General features: G+C 43.9%; 1 protein-coding gene across 11 annotated transcripts in view; it reads left to right on the plus strand.

Annotated features, from left to right (window-relative positions):
• The window catches only part of NFIX (nuclear factor I X), a 316,203-nt gene that overhangs the window by 43,297 nt on the left and 245,892 nt on the right, over positions 1-27,014 (plus strand). For 4 of the 11 annotated variants that reach the window (XM_060763582.2, XM_060763583.2, XM_060763585.2 and 1 more), the window contains exon 1: positions 4,624-4,986. In XM_060763582.2, the coding sequence (XP_060619565.1) occupies positions 4,960-4,986 (27 nt within the window). In that variant the 5' untranslated portion in view covers positions 4,624-4,959. Of the gene's footprint in view, positions 1-4,621; positions 4,987-27,014 lie in introns of those variants that run through there. The other 7 variants (XM_060763584.2, XM_060763586.2, XM_060763587.2 and 4 more) reach the window with 3 other exon arrangements.

Raw genomic sequence — 27,014 nt, forward strand, 5'->3', positions numbered from 1 at the left:
CTCCCTCCTCCATGTGGCTTCCTCTCACATATTTATACATGGCTATCATGTCTCCTCTCAGCCTTCTCTTCTTCAGGCTGAATATGAATATCTGAGTCCACACTGCCCTATATTCCGTTCAAAGCAGATAATGTGGAGTTTTATTCAGATGTGTGGAAGGGGCCTCAGATACCCTACTTCAAAGTAGATATTGTGGGATTTTCTGCCTTGATATTTTGGGTTATATGGCTGTGTGGTTATCTGAGTCTGTCTACACTGCCATATATTCCAGTTCAAAGCAGGTAATGTCGGATTTTATTCAGCTACTAGTCGTCCCCTGCCACGCATTGCTGTGGCCCACATGGGGGTTCTGTGTGGGAGGTTTGGCCAAATTCTATCGTTGGTGGAGTTCAGAATGCTCTTTGACTGTAGGTGAACTATAAATCCCAGCAACTACAACTCCCAAATGTCAAGGTCTATTTCCCCCAAACTCCACCAGTGTTCACATCTGGGCATATTGAGTATCCGTGTAGAGTTTGGTCCAGATCCATCATTATTTGAGTCCACAGTGATCTCTGGATGCAGGTGAACTACAACTCCAAAACCAAACCTTTCCAGTATTTTCTGTTGGTCATAGGAGAAGTGTGTGCCAAGTTTGGTTCACTTCCATCGTTTGTGGGGTTCAGAATGTTCTTTGATTGTAGCTGAACTATAAATCCCAACTACAACTCCCAAATGACAAAATCATTTTTTTTAGTGAAGGACATACATTGGGTTGTTAGGTGTCTTGTGTCCAAATTTGGTGTCAATTCGTCCAGTGGTTTTTGAGTTATGTTAATCCCACAAATGAGCATTACATTTTTATTTATATAGAAGATAGAAGATGTGGAAGGGGCCTTCCTTATCTGAGTCCACACAGCCATATATTCAGATAATGTGGGGTTTTATTCAACTGTGTGCAAGGAGCCTCAGTTATCTGAGCCCACACTGCCCTATATCCGCGTTCAAAACACTTAATGTGGAATTTTCTACAGCTGTGTGGAAGGGGCGTCAGATAACCCAGTTCAAAGCAGATTTTGTGGGATTTTCAGTCTTGATATTTTGGGTTATATGGCTGTGTGGTTATGAGTCTGTCTACACTGTAAAATATGCCAATGCAAAGCAGGTAATGTAGGATTTTATTCAGCTATGTGGAAGGGCCTTAGTTATCTGAGTCCACACTGCCCTATATCCCCGTTCAAAGCAGATAATGTGGAGTTTTCTACAGCTGTGTGGAAGGGGCGTCAGATAACCCAGTTCAAAGCAGATATTGTGGGATTTTCTGCTTCGATTATCTGTGAGGAAGGGCCCCGAGTAGCTCTTCCCGCCTTCGCCCTCCGTTTCCAAGTGGAAGCGCCTTGAGCGCAGAAGTGAGGAACTGACACAAGAGGAGAGGGGGGTCTCGCCTCCTTTCCTCGCCATGGCACGCTTTTGCTCGCCAAAAAGCAAGGAATAAAAGCAGGCCTTTCGCTCAGGTGGCCTTGAGGGGGAGACGAGAGCGGGCCTGGCCTTGGAGGCGAGGAAAAGCGGGGAGGGAGGTCATTTGGGGAAACCTCCACCCAGCCTTGTTCCCTGAGGGGAGACGGCGCGAGGAAAAGCTGTTTCTTCCTTCGCTGATAAATCAAAAACGTGGCCCCGAGGCTGAGCGCGCGCCCGGGCTTCTTTTTTTCCCGCCCGCATTTCGAGGCGCGCGCCTTTTCATTGACGAGCGAGCTGCCCTTTGGAACTTGAAGCGTGCCTGGAGGTGAAGCCTGGCTCCCTCCGTTGGGAAGCCTTTCAGGCGTCCCTCTCATCTTTCTTCTTCAAGAGGAGGAGGGAAGGAAAGAAGGAAGGAAGGGGGTAAAGGACATTAGGACATATGAACATTAGGAAGCACTTCCTGACTTTGAGAGCCGTTCAGCAGTGGAACTCTCTGCCCCGGAGTGTGGTGAAGGTTCCTTCTTTGGAGGCTTTTAAACAAAGGCTGGATGGGGGTGCTTTGAATGCAATATTTCTGCTTCTTGGCAGGGGGTTGGACTGGATGGCCCATGAAGTATCTTCAAACTGTTATGTTTCTATGATTCTATGAGAGAGAAAGGGTGTCAGCCCTCCCTAGAGGTTTTTGGCGCCAAGGGCTCGCTGGCGCGCGCTCTCTGCTCACCTCGCACGAGGCCGGCCTTCCTCCCTTCGCAGTAAGCGGTGAAAGCAGGCTGTCTTTACCCTCCTTGGTTTGTTTGCCAAGGGAAGCGTCTTCCTTGAGGAGCAGAACCTCTCCTTGCCCCACACAGGCCTCGGGACCACCAACCCCTCCCCCTCATCTCGGACCTGGAGGCCTATGCCATGTATTTATAGGGGTCCACGCTACAACCAGTCCATACTTTAAGAAACAAAGCCTGACTGCTCAGTGGAGGCAAAGATGAGGTACTTTGGCCACATCATGAGTAGAAAGGAAAATGGAAGGAAAAAGGAAGAGGGGCCGACCAAGGGCAAGATGGATGGCATCCTTGTAGTGACTGGCTTGACTCTGAAGGAGCTGGGGGTGGTGAGAACCCACAGGGAGCTCTGGCGTGGACTGGTCCATGAAGTCACGAAGAGTTCTTAACGACTGACCGATTGAACAACAACAAACGTAGCACCGTTTGAGCGTCCAGCCTGAGTGCACTCCGAGGCCTGTGCTTCCCTCCTTGTTGTTCATTTGTTCAGTCGCTTGCGACTCTTCGTGACCAGAGCTCCCTGTCGGCCGTGGCCACCCCCAGCTCCTCAAGGTCAAGCCAGTCACTTCAAGGATGCCATCCATCCATCTTGACCTTGGTCGGCCCCTCTTCCTTTTTGCTTCCATTTTCCCCAGCATAATTGTCTTCTCTAAGCTTTCCTGTCTTCTCATGATGTGGCCAAAGTACTTCATCTTGGCCTCTAATATCCTTCCCTCAGGCATGTAGAAATTCTCATGGTGGTCTGCGAAAAGGCCTTACTGGTACATTATTTAAACTGTTATGTTTATTCATATCATGATCTGATCACCATGCTCAATAGATCCCATATGCATGGGGGTATTGGAGTAACGATACAAAAGGTTTGCTAGGGTAGACCCGCTTTCACTCAGACTCAGCCCCCCCCCCCCCCAATCAAAATCCTGGCTACGGGCCTGCCTTCCCTCCAATGAGCAATCGGGCTCTATTTCCTGGAGTATGGACTGGTTGGATCTTCTCGGGGTCCAAGGCACTCTCAGAACTTTCCTCCAAAGGAGCCTCCACCACACTCCGGGGCAGAGAGTTGCATTGCTGAACGGCTCTCACAGTCAAGAAGTTCTTCCTAATGTTCAGATGTCCTAATGTCATTTCCCCCTTCCTTCCTTCTTTCTTTCCTTCCTCCCTTCCTCCCCCCCCCCCTCCCAAGAAGGAAGACGAGAGGTTCAAAAGTATCTACCTTCCTTCTCTCTAGCCCAGTCCTACTGGGGAAGGATGCCTGCAGTTGAGGCCTCTTTGAAAAACCCTTTCCCTTCCCAGCCTTGCCTTATCACTCCCTTTCATTTTGGATCCAGGCATGTAGCGGGGTGGGGTGTTGAGAGGCTTAACCCCCCCCCCCCGAAATTCTCAGGGTGGTCCACGAGAAGGCCTTACTGTTACATTATTTAAACTGTTATGTTTATTCATATCATGATCTGATCACCATGCTCAATATATCCCATATGCATGGGGGCAGGCCAGTAGCCAGGATTTTGATGGGGGGGGGGGGGGGGGCTGAGTCTGAGTGAAAGAGGGTCTACCCTGGCAAACCTTTTGTATTGTTACCCAATACCCCCATGCATATGAGATATATTGAGCATGGTGATCAGATCATGATATGAATAAACATAACAGTTTAAATAATGGACCAGTAAGGCCTTTTCGCGGACCACCATAAGAATTTCGGGGGGGGGGGGGCGCTGAAGCAACTCAACCCCCCCCCCCCCCACTCCCCCGCTACATGCCTGGATCCAGAGGGAAGGGGGCACAGAAATGAAAGGGGGTGATAAGGCAAGACTGGGAAGGGAAAGGGGTTTTTCAGAGAGGCCTCAACTGCAGGCATCATTCCCTATTAGGACTGGGCTAGAGAGAAGGAAGAGAGATACTGAAGCCCCCGAAGCCCCCCCCCCCCCCCCCGCTACATGCCTGCATGGGGGTATTGGGATAACGATACATAATAATAATAATAATAATAATAATAATAATAATAAACTTTATTTATACCCAGCCACCACCTCCCCAGTGGGGACTAGGAGCGGCTTACATGTTATTACAGCAATAAAATCAAAGGTTTGATAGGGTAGAAATTCAGCCCCCCTCCCCCGAATCAACTCAGCCTCCCCCCCCCCAATCAAAATCCTGTCTGGATCGGACTATATTTTTGAAAAAAAGGGGGCGTCAGAAAGAGAAAGAGACCCGTGCGAGGTAGCTGGAGGAGGAAGATGGTGAATATCAGCTTCAAAGGAATCTCCAAACTTCCTCGCGAAGCCAGGCGGAGAAACGAAAGAGGAGGAAGGCGGGCGGGCGAGGGGGGGGGGAGTTGAAGAGTGTGTATGAGTGCGCCGCGCGCGCGCGTGTATGTGTGTACAGCCGAGTGGGAGGGAGCTCCAAGGCTGAACTGCGCCCCCCCCCTCCCGCACACATCCACACTCCCTCCTTCCTTCCTTCTCCTCCCGAGGCAAAAGTGCTCTCCGTTCCAAACTTTGTCTAAACTTTCACTTTCAGCGCGCCGAGGCGGGGTTACAGACCAGCATGGAGTAGCAGAGAGAAGCGAGGAAGAAGAAGGAGAAGAAGGAGAAGGAGACGCCAGCGCCAGAGCGATGCAGCCTCCCGCCTGCTGAAAAAGCCCCCGCTCCCCACCCCGCACACACCTCTCCACCCAAACCCCGCGAAATCGTCGCTGTGTTTGGTTTTCTCCGCCACCACAAACAAAACAACACCAAGTCCCAAAGTCAACATGTACTCCCCATACTGCCTGACACAGGTAACTAACCGATCCTGGTTTATCTTGGGGAAAAGGGGGGAAAGAGGAGGGGGCGGATTTTTTTTTACGGGTGGTGGTGGGGAAGGCGTGTTCCCCCTTTTCTGGGACCCACTCCCGTGCATGCGCGGCTTTGGAGAAAAGGGAGGGAGGAGGGTGCCTGCCCCACTTCCTCCTCAAACTCTCCCCCCATTCCTTTCTGCACCCCCCCCTTTCCTTTCCTCCTCCTCTTTCGAGGGTTATTTCTGCCTCCTCGGGAAGAGAGAGAGAGAGAGAGAGAATGCCTTCCTCTTCGCCACGAAGAAAAGGGGAAAAAAGAGAAAAAGAGAGAGAGATGGCATCTTTCCAAGCTCTTTGTTAGACCCCCTTCTTCTTGCACATGGGTCTCGGAGTTCAGAAAATGGCGCGCCTCCCAAATTTATTTCGAAAACGTCAAGAAGGAGGCCCGCGGGTGTTTCTCTCTCTCTCTCTCTCCCCGGAGTGTGTGTGCTCGGAGGGAGCGGGAGAGGAAAGAGAAAACCCGGCTGGAGGGGAGGGGGTGGGAGGGAGAGAGGGAGGGAGGGGGTAATCAAAAAGGGGGGGGGGCTATCAAGAGAGGGGGGGATTTGTGAGGATGGACAGAGAGAGCGAGTGACAGAAAAGTTTTCTCAAGTTCAGGCGGGGCGGCGGCGGAGGCTTGCCTCTCCCCTCCTTTGCAGCCCGTGCGGGGCACATCCGAGGTGTCCTTTCGGGGGGAGGGGGAGGGAGGGGGGTCCCCATCTCCATAGGGAATAGAAGAAGAAAGGGGGAGAGTGGAGGAGGAAAAGAGGCAGCGGGGCAGAATCTGAGAACCCCTGAGAAGGGCGGAATATAAATAAAGTATTATTATTATTATTATTATTATTATTATTATTATTATTATATCTGCACGCTTGGCCCCAACCCCGACACCGCTCTCGCCTTCCACAAGCATCTTGAGATTAGACTGTCCATTTCAGTTTGGATTTGTGTGGGATTTTGGCTTTTTTTCTCCTAAACCCAAGCAGGTAGGGGACACCGATCCCCTGATATACACGTTGTCCCTCTTTATTGTAAGGGAAGGGGGGGGAGATGGTGCGGAAGGACCAGCTTTTCGCCTTTTGCAATTGCGTCTGACCCCGCGAGTGAGAAAATCGGCGCCTTTTGAGAAGCAAACAGCCCCCTTCCGCTGGTTTCCGATGCCTTCCCCAACCCCATGGCCTTCCAGCTTTATCTCTTTGAGGGAGGGGGGTTAGAGTAAAATTAGGACAATTGAGATGCCCCCTCCCCTTCTAGGGACCCTTCTTGCTTTATCTCGGGGGGGGGGGGGTTAGAGAAAAATCAGGACATTTGAAATGCCCCTTCCCCTTCCAGCTTTATATATTGGGGGGGGGGGGGAGGTTAGAGTAAAATCAGGATAGTTGAGATGCCCCCTCCCCCTTCCAGCTTTATATTTTACAGGGGGGATGTTGGAGCAAGATCAGGACAGTTGAGATGCCCCTTCCCCTTCCAGGGACCCTTCCAGCTTGATCTCGGGGGGGGGGGGGGGGGGTTAGAGTAAAATCAGGACAGTTGAGATGCCCCTTCCCCTTCCAGCTTTATATATTGGGGGGGGGGGAGGTTAGAGTAAAATCAGGATAGTTGAGATGCCCCCTCCCCCTTCCGGGGCCCTTCCAGCTTGATCTCTTGGGGGGGGGGGAGGTCTGGGGGGGGGGTTTAGAGTAAAATTAGGACAGTTGAGATGCCCCCTCCCCTTCCAGGGCCCTTCCAGCTTTATATCTTGGAAAGGGGGGGGTAGAGTAAAATCAGGACAGTTGAAATGCCCCTTCCCCCTTCCAGTGGCCCTTCCAGCTTTCTCTCTTGAGGGGGGGGGGGGTTAGAGTAATATCAGGACAGTTGAGATGCCCCCTCCCCATCCAGGGCCCTTCCAGGTTGATCTCTTTGGGGGGGGGGGAAGGTTAGAGTGAAATCGGGACAGTTGAGATGCCCCTTCCCCTTCCAGGGGCCCTTCCAGCTTTATCTCTTGGGCGGGGGGAGGTTAGAGTAAAATCAGTTGAAATGCCCCCTCCCCTTCCAGCTTTATATCTTGGGGGAGAGGTTAGAGTAAAATCAGGATAGTTGAGATGCCCCCTCCCCATCCAGGGCCTTTCCAGCTTTATCTCTTGGGAGAGGGAGTTTAAAGTCAGGACAGTTGGCTCCCCCTTTTCCAGACAGGCCCTATAGCCCATGGTCTGATCCCAGGTCTTCTCTTTACCCCAGATTATCTAGCAACGTGGACTCATATAATCCAGTTTAAAGCAGACAACCTGGAATCAGATCCTGGGAGAGAGGGCCTGCCTCGAAGGGGGGGGGGGCACCCAACAGTCCTGTCTTTAACCTCCCCCTTCCAAAAGATAAAGCTGGAAGGGGAGGGGGCATCTAAATTGTCCTGATTTTACTCTAACCTGCCCCCCTCCCCAGGACCATGGGGCAGCACTGAGGCCGGAGAAGGAGGCAAGTCTCCCTTTAAGAAGATTCCGCGGGAAAAGAGACCCAGAATATCAAAGCAGAAAATCTCACAATACCTGCTTTGAACTGCGTTATCTAAATAATGTGGGATTTTCTGCCTTGATATTCTGGGATAGAGGGCTGTGTGGAAGGGCTCCGAAGCGCCCGACCCAGGGTTGAAAGAAGGGGACAGAGCGGGACGGGGATCGAGGGGAGAAACTCCTCTCTGAGGAGGAGGAAGAGGGCGAAGAAGGCTTGAGGAGTTTGGTCGCCACAGCCCTTCTCCTCCGCCACCTTTCGCCTGGAAGCGGCGCGAGTTAGAGACAGCAGAGAAGCCTCTTTTTTGTGGAGATGAGTTCTGCACAAGCATGGCTCTGCCTTCCTTCCCCTCTCCTCCGTCCCTGCCGGCAAATCACGGGCTGCCCTTCCTCTCCAGTACCAGGACTCGTCCCCCAAAGCCACCAAGTGGCCTCTGGAGCTTTCCCCTCTCGGCCCACTCACTCCCCTGCTGCGGGGACTCCCTTCGCGCGCTTCTTTGCCTCGCGAAACCGCCGCGCGCGCGCCTTTCCAGTCAAGTCGCGCGTGTGTATATCCTTGCAGCGTAGAGAACCTCTTCATGGAGGTGGCGGCCTCACCTCACCCACCCCCTCTCTTGTAGGCCAAGTTATACCCTTAACCTTACCCTCCAATTCCTTACACCTCACCCCGAGTTAAATTTTGCACCTCTTCTCCAAGCTAGACTAGAAATTCGTGTCCTTTTCCCTGTCCAGCCTTCTTCCTCTTCCAAACAAGGTCGCCCTGCTTTTGGGGCAAAGAGGAGGCTCTCTAGCTCCTGAAAGAGAAATTTTGTGGGATGAGAGTAAGGGCTTTCTCTCTCTTCCCATACCCTTTTATCCATTTATATTACTGGTCCAGAGGTAGGCCTTGAAAACCACCTTTGACTTGGAAGCTTTTGAACAGAGGCTGGATGGCCATCTGTCAGGGGTGATTTGACTGCAATATTCCTGCTTCTTGGCAGGGGGTTGGACTGGATGGCCCATGAGGTCTCTTCCAACTCTTTGATTCTGTGATTCTATGATTTTATGTGTGCATTTCCACAGCTGTGGAGGCTAGTGTTGTCCACCGTCTTGGGAAAAGAAAAGTTATTTGGGCCTGTGAGGGCAGGAATCAATCTTGCCTTGCAGATTGGTGACAAGCAGGACATCCCTCCTGAAAGGTCCTTCACCCACTTAATCAGGGGTCCTCAACCTTTTTGAACAGAGACCCAGGTCACAGTCCCTCAAACTGTTAGAGGGCTGGATTTTAATTTGAAAAAAAAAAAGAGTGAATTCCTATGCACATTACACAAGCTTTTGATGGGTGAACAACTCGGGCTGCTTATTGTTATTTTAAAGCTAATTGTATTGTTTTAATCTGCTTCTGTAAATCAAGCCAAATTGGGAGTAGTGGTATACAAGTTAAATAAAAAAAAATAAAAAATGAAAATCTTTTTTTGTACTGCAAAAAACACTTTAAAACAATACAATAATTAAAATGAATTACAATTTTAACAAATATACAATTATTAGTATTTCAGTGAGAAATGTGGACCTGCTTTTTGGCTGATGAGATAGGATTGTTGTTGTTGTGTGCTTTCAAGTCATTTCAGACTTAGTCATTTCAGACCTTGAGCGAGGGCTGCGTAAATGACATTGGAGGGCCGTATTCGGCCCCTGGGCCGTAGTTTGAGGACCCCTGCCCTTAATTGTGGGTACTTAGGATGTGAGCAGCACCTGTTGACTGTTGTTTACCTGTTCTCTGTTTTGGGGCATTGGATGTTTGCCATTTTTGTTATTTTTGTAAACCGCCCTGAGTCCCTTGGGGTTATAAATAAATAAATAATAATAAATAATACTTTATTTATATACTGCCCTGTCTCCCCTGGGGAACTCAGAGCGGTTTCCACATACGCAAAATAATACAAAAACGTACAATTTAAAACAAAAACATAGGCATAAACTGTTAACACAACAAATACATCAAAACCTTATTAAACAGTTGGGGACCCCTCCCCCCAGCACCAACTGCTGCCTTGGGCCAGAGTGGAGAGGGAGAGGGCCAAGAGACAGTTTTATCGTATCTCCTGTTCTATGTTAATAATATAATATAATATTGTATATACATATAATATTTATAATATTATAATGTAATGCAATATAATACTATTTATTTATTATTTATTTAGAAGTTTTATATACCGGCCTTCTCACCTCAACGAGGGACTCTGGTCGGTTTACAACATATATGCAAAAACAATAATATACAAAACAACAAAGTGCAACATCATTACAGATTAAAGTAGTATAGTATAGTTAAAAAATATTTTATCTAAATATTAATATTAGCATTAAAACATTTATCTAAATATTAAAATACTACTAATAATATGGTATTATAATTACATATTTATATTACATGTAATATTACTAATAATATTATAATATAATGGTATAATACAATATGGTAATATTTAATACTGATATTGTACTATGCTAATAATATATATTGTATGTATATTTATCTTGTAAGCTGTTCTGAGTCCCATTCGGGGTGAAAAGGGCGGCATATAAATGTCATAAATAAATAAATAAATAAATAAATAAATATTACAACATAGTGGCAGCATACTAGAGAAGTATCTTTTTTGTAGAAATGAGTTCTGCATAAGCTTGGGCCTGCCTTCCTGCTTTTGGATGTCGATTAGGCTTGTGAGCACCCATCATGTAATATGCTCACAATACAGTGTTGGAGTGTATAAAATATGTGTATTATGTCTTCACATTCCTTTAACTGCAAACACATAAATATTATGCACACGCGCGCACACAAATATGGACGACTCTATTAAAGGCGTGACAGAGAAATGGTACATATTCAAATATTCTGGTAATATAATAATAATAATAATAATAATAATAATAATAATAAAAACTTTATTTATATACCACTCTATCTCCCCGAGGGAACTCAGAGCGGTTCCCAGGTAAAATCACAAAACATACAAAGTAAAAACAACATAAGCATAAGATTAACAAAACAAAATATAAGCATAAAAATGTCGCCATAACACACATATATTAAAAGTAATCTTGCCTGTTCAAGGCAATTTAAAATTGAAAAGGCCGCACTCAGGTAATGTGGGATGGTAAGGATTTACAATGTATATTACTGCCTATTACCCATAGTGACCACTTTTTTTGTGCTTTCCCCTAAGAATATTTTGCATGGCCGATCTAAAGTTGTGAGGCTGAGACAACTAAAAGCAGCATCTAAATAATTAGGACGGAATGTGAATCCAACAAGCAAGAGTAAAATATTATGAAATAGATACAAAATAAAAGTATGTAAATTAAAAGCTTACCAAGAAAGAATTTAATTTAAAAATGGATATGAAGGTCTTTTATGGAATTTATTTTGGCTCATCCCTTTTGCAGGAAAAAAACCCTCTCTGGAGTAAACTAAGAGCACATTTCTGATCCTTGAGGTATTATGAACTGGACTGTGAGAATGGTTCATCTTTTCCCTCTCATTTCCATAAATGACTACCCGATTTGTGTTTATCTCAAGCTTTAAAAAAAGCAAACCCAGGCCCATATTGTTTTGCCACGGCCTGCTTACCTAATGGAAGGGACCCTGGACAGATTGCAAAATATTAAAACTTAAATAGGCCTTAGTGGCTTAAAAGTATATAGAAATACTCAATTGGGGGATAAAATACTCATTGCTAGCTCCAGGAATGTGTCTATATTTCATGTGGTTGAAACAGTGGTTCTCAGACTGTGATATTAATGCATTGCAAGAACTTGTGTTATTATTTAGCTTGTTATCTATTCTGGAGTAGACCAGTATCTTTCTCTCTGCCTGCCTATCTTTCTAGGCCTGTGTGCTAAGAGAATTTAAGGAGGCGTTTTTTGAAAAGAGGATTCCTTGTGCTGCTCGGGTGTTCGATTCTTTGCTTTTTGTCTTGCCCTTGGGTCAGTGCCAAGGCAGAGAGTCCCGTTTCATTTCTGCTTCTGGGAAGGAAAACCTTGTGCTCCTTTAAAGAGTTGCCCTTTATTTGTGCCCGGTGAATTAAACAAACCTGGCTTGATCCATGGCAAATGCCCTCAGTAGATAAGAGAGGCTTTTTCCGTCTCCCTCTTTGAACTTAATTTCTTTTGTTAAGATTCTTAGGCCTGGTATTCTGTTTCCCTTGCGGATATTCATGACTACCATCCAAATCACCCGTCCCATTCTCAGCCCTCTGTGGCACCCATGTTTCCCAGGCGACATTCCACTGGCTCACAGGATGCATCTCAGACCAGAAGGGGGTTAACTGGGAGCCTGATCCGGCCCGCTCAGGCCGAGCGCGGCTGCTGCTTACACAAACTGGGCCTGATCCAGATTCTGCCTCTGCCTATGAAATGGGAGCTTTGCTGGAACAGTCCTGGACTTGCACTGGGGTGCCAGGCAGCCGGGTTTTGCCCAAGTTGCAGGAATGCTGCACACGGGACTGAAAAAAAAAGTTTCTTGTTGTTTCTTCCAGATTGTGGAAATGTTGTGTTTATTCTGCGGTAAAACATTGGACGCTTTCACACACACACACACTCACCACAGTCCTTCGTTGAACCTGGTTCCTTTTCTCTTCATCTCAGAATATTGCTTTCAGGCAGATGAGATTTTAGTTTTGCAGGGATCAGAAAGTAGATTAATATTTGTCTTAATTTGTTGCGTGTAACCACGGGCCGTTACAAAACAACAACAAATATTGGCAAACACAGTCATATCAACCTAGTTTGAAAATTCAATTTGACTTGTACAAACCAGCTACAGCAGAGTTGAGACAACTGATGTGGCACTGGAGATATTCCTCAAGACGCTCTTCGAAATCTTCTTTGCCACGGCATCATAAAGATCTACAGTTGGTGTTCCTACAGAATCAGCGTGCAGTTTTTCTCTCTGTGGGTTGGGCAGCGGGTTGGAGTTGTGCAGCTAACAGAGAGTGTGACTGTGCAAGAAGCATTTTTGTATGATTTTAAGATATTTTTTTAAAATTTTAATATATGACTATTGGTTTGCTATTGATTGGGTTCAGGTGCCTGTCATGTCTAACATTATGGAATGTGGAGACCACATAAAATAAAAAGAAGCTGTTGGCTATCTTAAATGCATCTGAATGGGCCCAAAGGTTTTGGTAATGGTTATAGCAAATTTACATTATTACCTGTTTTATGTTTCTGTTATATTATATCTAGGTAGACATGCAGCTATAACATAACCGTAGATGCTTTGCAAAATAAACACATAAATGCAAGTCTTGTCATGGCAGAGTATGTCCTCAAACTTTTTAAACAGAGGGCCAGGTCACAGTCCCTCAAACTGTTGGAGGGTCAGATTATAATTTGAAAGAAAGCATAAATGAATTCCTATGCACACTGCATGTGTCTTATTTGTAGTGCAAAACACTTTTTAAAATAATACAATAGTTAAAATGAAGAATTTTAACAAATATAAACATTAGTATTTCAATGGGAAGTGTGGGCCTGCTTTTGGCTGATGGGATAGGATTTTTGTTGTTTTGTGCTTTCAAGACATTTCAGACTTAAGTTGACCCTGAGCGGGGGCTGGGTAAATGACCTTGGAGGGGCGTATCCGACCCTCAGGCCTTAGTTTGAGGATCCCTGATGTATAGTGTACAAAAATATTAATGCTCTGATGGTCCAGACCCCTTTACACTCAAGATAGTTACACCATTCTGTCTGAGGAGCACGGCCTATCACTTCTTGCAATATTGCAGACAGTATGACCCTCTTGCTGCCTTGGTATCGGCAGCAACAATGAAAGGGATACTGTGGGGCACACTTTTTTTGATGGCATTGATTGTACAACTAGGATGGAATATGTTATAGCAGTCCCCAATGGTTTCTTGAGTCACTAGAACAACTCTAGAACAACATTTTATTTTTGTACTTAAATACACAAAGAATCATTTGGATGGAAATGCTAACAGTGCCGTAGAGCTGTCTGTGGGACACATTTCCTTCTATACTGCACACTTATTTCATATATGTATGTAGTATTAATAAATAGCTGGGCAATGTTAGTTGCCCATTACAAAAGGTAGATCTCTGTGTGTCAGTTTCTAGGAAGATGAGAGTGTTGTGCATTTTTTGTACAGTCAGTATCTTCTGTGTACATTTGTTTTTATGGAATTCATGTGCAAATAAAACAGATTGATTATCTGTTCATTCTTTTTAAAATGTAGGCATGAGTTGCAAGTGATCATAGTAAGGCTGTTTGAGGCAATTGTAAGAAATACAGTTGCAAATCAGAAAAGGATTGCAGGTCCATTTGTATGTCTTTACTATTTTTCTTTATTTTATAGAAATTTAATCAGCCCTGAAAGTGCAATGGTTACAGTTCTCTTGTCACACTAAAATGAAACGTTCCCTATCATGAACATAATTTACTTTTGAGTAGTCATGGCATTATTATAAGGCCATCTTGATTTGCATAATGTTGAAAATTCAGGCCATATAGATGGCAGTTAGATGCACAAATAAAATACATAGAAAAGTGAACCAAACAAAAAGAAAAAAGAAAAAAGGATACACCCAGTATTTTCCGGGGTTTCCTCACCCCTGCTGTGACATTTGAACAGTAAAGAGTAGCTAAAATCTCACACAGTGGATGGCTACTTGTACTAAAACTACTACTACTCTCCTCCTTCTAAAAAGCTTTGATATTAAAAGACAAAACTTTGGAAAATGACATTGTTTGCCAACAAGGGACCTGAACTGCAAAAACAAATGAGCTAATGCTGTCCGGCCTATCGCTTTCTCTGGCTCTGTTTCAAGAGATTGCAGTAGAAAAATATAAGATCGTCCGGCAGTGCTGAAGAGAATTCTCTCTTTCTTTATTGAGTTCTTCTCTGTGGGATATGATGGTGTCCTGCACCAGATTCCTTTAGCACATTTGGGAGAGTTCTCCCGAATTCCACAGCCTGTGGTTTTCTTCCTATAGCTGAAGAACCGATTCTGTGGCTGCTTTCATACCCTTTCCTTTTTTATTTTTGTGATCCTCACCAGAAGGCCCTCTGCTTGTGAGTGAGCATTTTAAAAATTATCAACAAAGCTTAACTTGTGCGTAGTGTCCTGAAGTCACCTGATCAAATCGATCAAACACTTCAGAAGACATGGATATTCTTCTCTCCTTGTCCTTTTTTAAAAAATCCCTGGGTTTCTCAGGGTAATCATATATTGTTTTGATAAACCACATAGTTTCACTTTACTTTTCAAGAGTGCAGAGGGGAAGCAGAAGTGTCTGAAATTCTTCCCTAAAAATATGAACCATCAAATCTAAATTGCATGTGTTTAGTGTTGTGACCTGGAAGGGGAGAATTCCTGACTTTGAGAAGAATAGAAAGTATTAAGATACATGCACACACCAAGCAAAAAGAACAATGCACTGAATAATAAAGGAGTCTGGAATTAGTGAGCCAATAAATAAACATTTATGCAGTGTTGAGACGAGCATTCAGGTGAGTTTACAAACAATTCATTAAGATATTTATATACTTTCACAGTTTGGAGCTATCAATAGAAACTTAATTGCAAATTGTAAACAACTTTTTCTGTGAATGATTAAATGAAGCTTTTAAATAGATTACAGCATATATATTTTTGGTTGGTTTTCATTGGTTGATTTATTTGGGTACAATGGACACCAGAAGCTTAGAATGACTATTTTTGTTGAATCAATCTCCAAATTTGTTCCCTTTCACTGTTAGGGGATTTTCCCCTTTCTAAAAGTTTGTGGGATGTTTTAAAATAGTTGTTTCTAACACTAGGATACATTAAAATATGTAATAAGGGTGAGAGTGAACAACTGAGGGCAACGGCTGTGTTTGTGCATCACTTATAATGAGTCAATAAATCAGTGAGTAGCCTGTGTGCATCAAGATCAAGGAATGCTCAATAGGATGAAGTATACATAGATGTATAGGACTTTTGTGTATAGTGCACATCTCTTTCTCTTTAAACTGTGGGAGAAAAGCAGATGCAGAAGCCCAGAGAACCTGGGCTTGTTGACCATGTGGCTGCTGCTGTAGCAGAATGCACTCTGTGTGTGTATGTATGTGTGCAGTGTAATAGGCCGTACTGATGCTATTCTTTTCATCGGTTTCTGTCATTTAGGGTAATAAATAAATTTGCCACATGACAGATTTAGAAATGGTCAATAGTTTTTCATAGAGCAACTCTAAAGATGTACATGTTGGAGCCACAGGTAGGAAACTTGTATGCTCATAAATTCACTTTATAGATATAGTGCACCACAGCATATCTACAAAGTGAATACCTACTGGTGCAACGTTTTCTGGTTTTCCCCCCTTGTTTTGTATATAAATCTAAACATGAGGCAAACTATAAATATGTGTACATACATGCAGTGTTTCTAAGTTGCACATTTTGTGCAGTTGCGTAGAAGGAAATATGTGAATGCATGTAATTGATATGAGCATGTGTGCAGCGGTTGCTCATCGGGAGGATTTTGCTCCTTTCTTTTCTGGTAGTTGCGGGCCAGTAGCTTCATACACATTTGTATGTGCAGATCCTGATTTTTCGAGTGGCTTCCACAAACTTCTGTTGGATCTGGCAGACAGAATGTCAGCCCATATGCCTAAAATCTATGCATGGAGACTTGTTTATTCGAGCTCTGATTCTCCAAATAACTCATTTATCCAGAATGAGGTCATGTTCCCAAGCGTACAGCAAATATGGCAAGAAGCACTCTGCTTAGCCCGGCCCCTGCTCATCTTCATTAAATCCACGTCCCTTAATTTTGTTTAGCTAACCATTGCCTTGCCTCACAGTGACAGTCAATGGGATGTTACATTGTCTCCTCAACTTTCCAACATTTACAGTATATTTGAGATCCCTCACATGCTAGTCTCGCCTTCCGTTTCCCAAACTTACTTTGTGAAACACAAGAGTTCAGTGATGTCCAGCCCTAATCAGAGAAGATTTTTGATGGCCTTGGGCCTGGGGTGTGTGTTGTTGTAGTGCTGGGGGTGGATAAGGAGTTGGTCTATTTTCATATCTCTGGTCTAAACTATAGTGGCATCTGCCAAGTGACAATGTTCCTGGATACGTTAGGGGAAGGAGACAGCCACCCTGAAGTCTGCAGCCTTCATCCATTATGCATAGCCTTTTCCATATGCCAACTAAGGCTGTTGTCACTGCTGGGATGACAGGGACTACACATTTTGGAGGGCTTGTATCTCAAACGCCGAGGCAAGGTATAAACAGGCCCTTGAAAGAAACTTGCAGCTTGGAAAGCCTTAATCATTGTTTTAGTTTCTTCCAATTCTTGTCTCTAATTAGTTGCCTTTTGAAAATAGGAAAATGAGGACTCTCTGACCCCCCAGAGAGCAAGTTAGGGGCACACAATTAATGATAAGACATGACCTCATTCGTCCAAAGGGTCTAGGCCATGTTTGACATTGCACTTTGGGTAAATGGAGGAACTACTTATATCAGATTACAATTCAATTTCAGCTCACTGACTGTTTTTGATAATGGAAGCTGGAGAATAATAGATGGGGTCAGCTTTGTTGCTCCACCCCAACCACAGAACGCTTTTGTGGTACTAGAAGGTGGTTATGACTCCTTTAGTGGTTGCTGTGGATTCTCAAAGTGTGATTGTGTGTGTGTGTTATTGATAATGTAGGGGACATGTTTCTTTGTTAGGAGAGTAATACAGTGCTAACCAAAAGAAAGAGAGAGAAAAGGCAAAGATGTAGCAGAAAAAGAGAGCAACATTGAGAGAGAGAGAGACATAACAAATCACAACTGCTGGAAGACAGTCATCAGTTAAAAATGAAAGTAACATCCATCCGCTTGAAAAGCCATATTATTTGTAAGCTATTGAAACTGTATTTCATACCAAGTATACTTATTTCATACCAAGTATACTTATTTTATTGTTGAAGACTTTCATGGCCAGAATCGCTGGATTGTTGTAAGTTTTTTCGGGCTATATGGCCACGTTCTAGAGGCATTATCTCCTGACGTTTTGCCTCCATAGATGCAGGCGAAATGAGAGAATGCCCCTAGAACATGGCCATATAGCCCGAAAAAACCTACAACAACCTATACTTATTTTGAGTCAGACTCCTATTTAAAGTTGTATACTTTTTTCCCCTTTCCTCCCACAGCTGACATTGTGCTAAAAAAGTAGTGATTTTTTTTAATAATCTTTATTAAATTTTTAGATATTTAAAAGACATATATACATACATTGCAGTCACTGCATGATAAAACATACTCACAAAGAGAGAGGGGGGTGGGAAGGGGGGGGAAGCCTAGCTAAAAGTAGTGATTTGATATCCCTATAATGTCTAAGCACTTTAGGAAGAGTTCAAGTGGATTTTCTTGGGTCTCTGTCAAGCTGCTTTGAGTTATACCAGAACCTTGGTCCCTCTAGTTCAGTGGTTCTCAACCTGGGGTCCCCAGGTGTTTTTGGCCTTCAACTCCCAGAAATCCGAACAGCTGGTGAACTGGCTGGGATTTCTGGGAGTTGTAGGCCAACAACATCTGGGGACCTCAGGTTGAGAACCACTAAACTAGTTCGATACTGTCTACACTGACCAGCAGCAGTTCTCCATAAGACAGTACTTTTCTCAGTCCTGTTGAAGATAGGAGGGCAACTGAAAGTGGGTGTACAGAATACACTCCCCTTCTAGGATGAGGTCCATACCATGGCCTGTAAGGCTGTTCATGATTGAATGTATGAAGAAGTATGTTCAGTAGTACCATTATCTTGGTTGTCTGTTTTGGCAACATTAACCCTCTCTTTTGCTGGCTACAAAATTACAGGTTCTAATTAGAGCCAAATTGTAAGCAGAGTATACAGATATACCTCAGTTAGCAAAGTTGATGTGAACATTGCTTCTTTAATGAAAGGATGGCACCAGAGGTAGAATTAACATGGAAAAAATAAGGATAGATTCCTAACCCCCCTCCCACTCCACACACAAATGTGTTACATGTGTTTCAGCAAACCTTTCTCCAAAACTAACAATATGCACATGTCAGAAAAGCTTTTTATAAGTAAACAAAACATTTTGAACATTTTAGGGAACATTTGAAGACTCTTTCCAAAATTCATCGAAGGATGTTGTTTTCTTTCACTAGGCTCCATTTTTCTTATGATTTCCATTTTGTCAGCCAAAACACAGTTATATACTATGGATAGCTGAAGAACTAAGCTTATCTCTTCCCTCTTTGTCTCTGTTTTTGCTGTTCATTGACACTCAGCAAGGGATTCTGGATGCAGCTGCTGTTGTACTTTGTCCATTGTAGGTGGGCACAATCTGGCTGTGGTAAGGATTAGCTAGAATGGAATCCTACTTTTTCAAAGCTCAGACTTTGTTTATTGCATGCATATTGCTGCAACTTGACACTGAAAGTCCATGGTTTTCTCTCTCAGTCTTCCCAGTGCTGATATTGCTAAAATAACTGGCTACCTAGATAGAAGACAAGTGTAAAAAGACTTACTAAAAAGAAGCATCACTTTGTTAGTTGAGGTATGCCTGTGTAACAGAGGAGTTCAACTTCCAGTCTTCACTGCTAGAACAATGGCTTTTTGCAAAGCCACGCCATGGCCACTGAAGTGAAAGTCACAGTTTTAATGTTGACTTTCCACTTCAAGAAATCTTCTGCATACCCCTTTACTGCAAAGGCACCAGGGTCCCACTTGGGAGACCAGGCCTCTTCCTTTCATAGTTTTGTTCATTCACATGCGTGTTTATAAATGTCATACTGGGTTTCTATAAAATTATTTTTTTAAAGGCTGGTTAAATTATTGAAAAAGTGGCATTACAAAGGGGCTAAAAGAAGAGAAAACTGGATTGTGGTGGTGTTGGATAAAAGAAAGTGAAGACTTACTTAATAATTCATGGAAAGCAAAGTGCGTGGGGTGGGGTGGGGGGGGGGAAGCTTTCTGAGAAAAAAATCTGATCCAACAAAATTCCTTCTGGAGAAAGCAGGATTTTGTCCGGCTTGTTAGCCCTTACTCTTTCCCTTCCCTACCCCATAACTCCTCCTTGGCAAGTATTTAAAAATGCATAGTGAACTAAATGGAAGAAGAATCCAAAAGTGTCAAGCAGTGGATTACTATAAATTTATAATCTGTACCTACTGGAATTTATGTCCCACAAATGGACTTTGTGGATGCGAGAATAACTTTAGTCACTGTATGCATATGGAAGCAATGGGAACATCGGGTTCAGCTGTCTTTCCTTCACTCTTTTGAGAGGAGTGGCAGATAAACCCCAACAGGAGATAAACAGATTGGAGAACAAAGGAGGTAAGTGAAGGCTGTGCCCCCACCAGCAAGGAGGAAGAATGTTCCCCTGCCAGTCACTGAATCGGCTGATTGAGACAGGTCCATTAAGAGCAGAAGACTTTGCCCTGAAAATGTCTCAAATTCTTCAAGGCAATTTAACTCTGATTTTAACGTGATCAAAATGAGTTATTGCTTACATTTTTTGATCCCAGAAGCATCATCTTCTATAATGTACAAAATACCAGAAGTGTCTCCCTTCTCACTCAGATTACAGAATAATTTTGTCTCTTTTATTCCAACAAGAGACCACGTATGTCTGTAACTATAGCAGAATCTGATCTGCTTGATTTCATCAGAAACCACTTTTTAGCAAGAACACAGACCACAAAGAACTCTTTTTGAAAGGGTCGCTTGTGTAAGGAATGTATTATTGGATTGTGTATCAGATCTTATTTTTGTGGTATTAATTAATTAATTAATTTTGATAATTGCATTTTAGGTACCTTATTCAAATATTGGTTGAGCTATCTTTTCTATATGCCTCTTTTCATCTCTATGTGTAACAACCGCAAAGATTTATAAAACAATGTTACATAATAGATGCAATTGTTTTGAGGAGTAAAAAATATCTTCAGAAAAAAAAGTATTTCTTAATCTTTCTGCACACCAGCAGTCTTCTCAAAGGAGATCCTAGCATGGTAATACCAAAAATGCATCCTAAGCATAAAACAGTATGGATATATTTGGAGTTAGTCTCAGAGAGAAAGTTTTTCATGTTAATATTTCTGCTCGTTGACATGGGCTTGAGTCAGCCTTTGGGTCTCTACATAGTGAAATGCCCACTACATTTCTTTAAGCATGGCATTTGGGGTTATCCCATGTCTTTAATTTACAAAGAAGCTGTCCTGAGCAATCATCACTGCATTTTTTTTTTGTCATGTCAGGAGCGACTTGAGAAACTGCAAGTCGCTTCTGGTGTGAGAGAATTGGCCGTCTGCAAGGACGTTGCCCATGGGACGCCTGGATGATTTGATGTTTTTATCATCCTTGTGGTAGGCTTCTCTCATGTCCCCGCATGAGGAGCTGGAGCTGATAGAGGGAGCTCATCCGCCTCTTCCCGGATTTGAACCTGCGACCTCTCGGTCTTCAGTCCCGCTGGCACAGGGGTTTAACCCACTGCACCACTGAGGAGAGGCATGCAAGAGTATAGTAGTACTCTGAGTCTCTGTCGGGATGTATGGCTCTTTGTCCATTAGAGGAGAAAAGAAACCTATTCCTATAAAAACCCATGGAAGGCTAGAGCAATGTGCATTGCATGTCTGAAGCTGGTGGATTTGACTAGTCAAAAAAACTAAAGTCATTGTTCAATGTGTTGTTGAAGGCTTTCATGGCTGGAATCACTGGGTTGCTTTGAGGTTCTGGGCTATATGGCCATGTTTCAGAAGCATTCTCTCCTGATGTTTCACCTACATCTATGGCAGACATCCTCAGAGGTTGTGAGGTCTCACAACCTATGAGATGCCTGCCATAGATGTGGGCGAAACATCAAGAGGGAATGCTTCTGGAACATGGCCATACAGCCCGAAAAACTCACAGCAACCCAAAGTCATTGTTGTTTATAGTGATTTTTCATCTGGCAAACAAAGTTGAAGAGATGTGTTGATATGGGTGAGGGAAGCTCTGTTGGAAATCAATTTACAGCAACCACTAAGCATGTAATCTGATCCTTTAGATAGTGTGGCACATAGGCTTTGTTGAGGGAATGATCTTGCAATCTCTAGCATAGTTATAACAGCAATGGTGTGCGCAAAGAAGGGGCAAACAAGTTAAAAGATTTCCTGTACTTCATTTATTCTAAATGTACTCCTGCAAAGGAGCTCAGAATTTATCCCTTTTCTAGGGTAGAAACCGATGAAGTACATAGCTCTGCACAAAGAAACTGGAATCCAGATTTCCTAAATACATCAGCTTTCCACTGTGGACTTACTGAGTCATGGTGTCATATTGAATTCAGAGCCACCACTTCCTTCATACCCATTTCTCCTGCTTTCAGGCTAATTGGTGATATGAGGGGAAGGCTAACTGTACGGCAGCCCCACCAGTCCTTGAGCTGGGATTGAAGCCTCTTAACTTCCTATCCCAGAGCTCTTGAATACAAAGGAAGGGAGTCATTATAACTGCAGGGTAGGTCTTGATGACACGGGCCTCAAGAGCTAAATAGCCTTTGCTTACATGGGGGAGGGGCAGGGGGGCAGAGAGTTGTATTTGTTTGTCTGTGGGAGTGGGCTAGTGGGCAGGGAAGTAGCCCAGTTATTCAACCATCTTGAGCATCAGACCTGGTCTTGCTGATAGGCTAGACTCCATTGTGATGGCTTCTTCACTCGCTATCTAAGACTTTAGCAGGGAGGCCAATTTTCTGTCTTTGGGGCATGGTATTATTCCTTTCTGCTGATCCTAACTCCAAGAATATTCAGAGTGTCCATCTTGATGTATAATGGGCATAGTGGTGGTTGTGCAGGGAATTGGACTGCCTGGGCAGGGTGGCTTGCTCCCCCAGTTTTGTCTAGTCCAGTGGCACCCTGCCCAGAAACATACATGGGAGCTCCGGCCAGATGGCCACAGATGGCAAAACACAGCTTTGCTGGCATTAAGATTATCCAGGGGGTGTCAGGAACACCCGAGGGAGCGGGGAGAGCCCATACGTCCCAATCCCTTGGCACCACATCAATTGTCAGTGTAAGTAAGTCAGATTAGTAATTACTGCATGAGGGTCTACAGCAATGGCTAACCGGGCATAAAACAGGGTATGCATATGCTTCTAAAAGAGAATTTGGCTTCTTGGGCACAGCATTGCGTATACATGCAGTGGGTTGATTGTGTGTGTTTGTGTGCATTTGAGGCCCTGAATTCAGCAGCGGGAATGGCTTGGCAGGAGTCACTGAACTGAAAAATAGTGGGAAGGAGAATAAACAGTCGGCGAGTTTGGTAGATGAAGGAAGCTTTAGGAAAACAGTGCGGCAATTTAGCTGCCTTATTTCTTCCCGAGAAACAGAAGAGGATCTTTCTTTATTGATCAGCACCCTTCCCGTATTAGAACTTGAAGACCACTGGGGCTGGAGATGACCTTGCCTCCAAAGTGCAAGATTTTCACATAAGTTCCTCATTGTCCAAGCCATACATCCTCAACTGAAGAGTAATGCCTATTAAACTGAAACTTTCCCTGGCTTCTATTAGGCTGTGAAGCCAGAGTACTTGAAAAGTCCCCAATTTTGTTTGTTCTTTCAGATTTTATACCGGGTTAATATAAATGCCCCTGGGGAGCTGGTTTAAAAATTCTGATTGTATTCGGCATGATCAAAAGTATTCTGGGATAATGCCCAGGGATTTCCAAAATAAATTGGAAAAGCAGGAACAAATTCTGGGACTTTCTAGTCTTTTAAAGCAGTTTGGATGGTTAGATATCTTAAGCAACAGTATTTATATAACTTGTGATTTATTGTCAAAGTTTTTTTGGGGGGTGGGGGGGGGTTCCTTATCTTTGGTGGGAGAATTAAAAAAAAACTCTGATCCTTCTCTGCTCTAAGACTTGTTTGCTATTTTAGTTGAGTTAGTAATGGTGCCACCTCTAATACAGATTTGGAATTTCTACTCTTATGTTCGATAATGTATGGTCTCTGCTTTTGGGGTGTTTTGTCGGTTATATTGTTTCTCTAACACACCCCTATATCAAGTATACAGACTTAGATCCTTTCTGGTTACTGTCATTTTTTAAATAGTGCCATGACATTAAGGGCCAAAGGTTATTATGACAGTGAATACTTTGATTTTTGAATTATTCTTCATGGAATTGGGTATATTGGTAAGATTGGGAAGATGGCATGGCAAGATGTAGTAAGAAACAAATAATTGTTTCATGGAACACAAATGCTTCAGGATTAGGCAAAAAGAAATTAAACTGTTCCAGTTCTGTCAAAATACATGGCACATGGAAGTAATACAACTTCGCTTCACTAAGGGGAAGGGTTACATTGTGATCCTATAAACAGTTACGCAGGAACAAGTTGAACTGAACACAATGGCTGAGTAAACATGCATTGGTTTATTTTACTGACTGCGTGATTAAATTTATTGAAATCAGTAGGCCTCTTTCTTTGAGAGAACACAACTCATAATGCCCTATACCAATCAACCAAGCAATTATTCAGATTTGTGGAATGTGCAGTTGCATTTTTGTTCTAAAGAAAAGTTACTTAAAAGCGTATTTACATTTTAAAGAATTTCAAATATTTGCTTTTTTTAATTTCAGGGTTCTTTTAACCCGATTTTTGAAAAGCAACAAACACTTTTATTTTCAACTAGCCATCCCCTGCCACGCGTTGCTGTGGCCCTGCCTGTGTATATGTGTTTTGTGTGTGTATATGTGTGTGTACATTTGTGTATATGTGTATATATGTGCATTTGTGTTTATATATGTGGTTTTGCACATGTGTTGTAATGTATTTTTCATTTTTTGGCTTTTAAAGTCTTTCCACTGTGTTTTTCAGTGTTTTTATGAGTGATGGTCACTTGTTGGTCTGATAGGTGTCTTGTGTCCAAATTTGGTGTCAATTCATCCAGTGTTTTTGGGGTTATGTTAATCCCACAAACGAACATTACATTTTTATTTATAAATAGATTATTGTATTTTAAAGCTTCATTTTGGCAGGAAATGAAGTTTTTAACAATTTAATTTGGGGGGGGGGGTAAGCCTTCTATGTGTGTAGGGCTAGAAACTTATTTGATTTGAAAAACTAGTTTTCAATTTACATTTTGTTTGGGGACTCTTGGAGAAGAGGCATGTTACATACACATATGTGCATGCCACATGTACATGCCATGTATGTTGCTGTGCATTATGCCAGGATTTTGCAGAGTCATCCCCGCTTGTTAATGTTCTGTCTTGAGGAGTTGCCCTCGATAGCAGTGGGCAGAGATCATATTTAGTGTCAGAGGAAATGGGTTGGATTTCTTGACCCTTCGCTGTCCTGCAGCTGTCCTGCTGTGATGCCCTGGAGGTATCATTTCACTTGTGTCTGGGATAGGGGCCTTTGCCGGCAGAGACAGCCAGACTGCTAGCTAGCATATTTATACAACTCATTTTCCACAAGTACATAGTGCTCAAAGACGTTTAGAGAAAATGAAATGACAACAACTGGAATACAATAGCAGCACATATCGCTCCCCTCAATAGCTAGAGTGTTAATATAAACACAGTCATGCACAGGCTTCTCATCTGGGGGGAAGAGAGGAAAGACACACACATAGCCCTCTCCCTTTGCCTTTAACTTGGTGTTGAATACTGGCACCCTCGGAAGGATTTCCTCTCCTTCTTTAGCATGCCAGGCTTCTGCAATGGTTGAACTCAAGGCTACACAGGAGCAAACTGAAGTTGCTCAGGGCCAACAAGACGCAGTGGCTCAGGCACTAGGTGGAACAAATGGCTTTCTATCTGGAAGATAACCCTCCGATGCAGACATAGAGGAAGCAAAGTTGTAGCAGTGCTGAGGGGCAAGACAAGACAACAGGCCTATCCTTGCTTCTGCCCTCCTTTAAAAAAAAGAACTTTGTTTTGTGACAGGCAGAGAGCTCAAAGACAAGATTTTAAAACATTTGTATCGGCAAGTGAAGCAAGACAAAATGGGACCTGAGTAGTACAAGTTCTGCCAAATAACCCACATCTGCTCCACCAAGTCTGCCTTATGTATGGAGCTGGAGGAGGAAGAGGCCCAGGCTGTTTATGTTCGGCTACAACAGGCCTCTGCTGACACCTTGGCTTCTTTCTGTGGTTTTTCTCCCATTCTCAGCCTGGATCTCCCTCCCTTTTTTTACACACACATTCATACACACAGTGCTCCCCTAGAAGTGGCAGTTTGCACCCGCACAGAGAAAGCTGCTGCTTTTTCTCTTCTTTTCTTTCTCTCTCCTCTGTTCTGCTGCCGACCACTTTTTTGGCTCCCGATGAATATCTCCCTCTCCACTCCCACCCTCTTATTTTGGCTCCAGTTTTGGCTGTGTTCACTTAGAGCCAATCTCCTGACCTCGAGGGGAAACCACTTTGCAGGAAACTTTCCCATTCTTCTTTTGGGGTGGGGGTGTCAGGCAAGGGGTGGGGGGAGGAAATTAAGCGCCTATTCTTTGTAGAAAATGAAGCAATATTGGGGAGGGTGTTGGCAGAAGTGTGGGTTTAGAGAGGGGCTGCTTTGAGTTTCCAATGTGCAGTCAGAACTGTTCTAAGTGGCTCAAGCCAGAGAGGGTGGTGGCAAAGTTGGGGAGCTCTAAGGCTGTATGTGTGGCTGCAAAATGGGGTGGGCATCCTTGTAGGAGTGGCAGGGGCCTGTTGTGGGGGGCTTTCGGCATCTGGGAGTGGCCGAACATCCTTTTCCGCAGTCAGGGTTCTGGCTTTCTGCCGGACGGCTACAGCTGTGGATTCGGCAATGTGGCTCCAGCTAATGCTGCAGTGTGAGACAGCAATGCGGACCATGGGAGCCAATCAGGAAGCAGAATTGAGCCGGGAACTTCGCCCATATGGAGATGGTTGTGGATGGAGGCCTCCTTCTTCTAACCATGAATTTGGTCTGCAAGGGGTAGCAGGGACACAGGCAGCCCTTCCTTCAGGACAAGCTCTGTGGGGGTGGGCCAAGCTGTGTTTGCTCTATTTTTGTGGTGTACTTTGCACATTCACCTTGAGTTCACTGTGGTAGGCTCATTTCTTGTGTTCACTGTGGTAGGCTCATTTCTTGTGAATTCATGCATGATGTTGTTGGTAGATACCCTGCCGGTTTGGCTATATAGTAGGCAACGGGTTCAGCCCCTGAAAATATTGTCATATGCAGGATGTATTGGTATTATATCTGCTCTCTGAATGAATACAGCGCAGAATGGGTTGCTTTTGTAAACCCCAATGGCATGTGCCAACCCAAACCCAGTCAGATTCTGGGCGTGTGACCCAAGATTGCTGACTTTCTGGTGTGTACACACTTAGAAAAATGTGTTTCAAGCTGGGTATGATTGAGGGTGGACGTTTAGAAACAGTATCAGCTGGATGGATGGTATTGTGAAGGGAAAGGGCTGTGGAGGGCGCGAAGGGTGGGCAGGGCACCTTTTATGAAGCCAAATCCTTAGGAGCTCCTTAACAAAGAGTT

This window comes from Anolis sagrei, chromosome 2 (assembly GCF_037176765.1).
Source record: "Anolis sagrei isolate rAnoSag1 chromosome 2, rAnoSag1.mat, whole genome shotgun sequence".
Taxonomy (NCBI): domain Eukaryota; kingdom Metazoa; phylum Chordata; class Lepidosauria; order Squamata; family Dactyloidae; genus Anolis; species Anolis sagrei.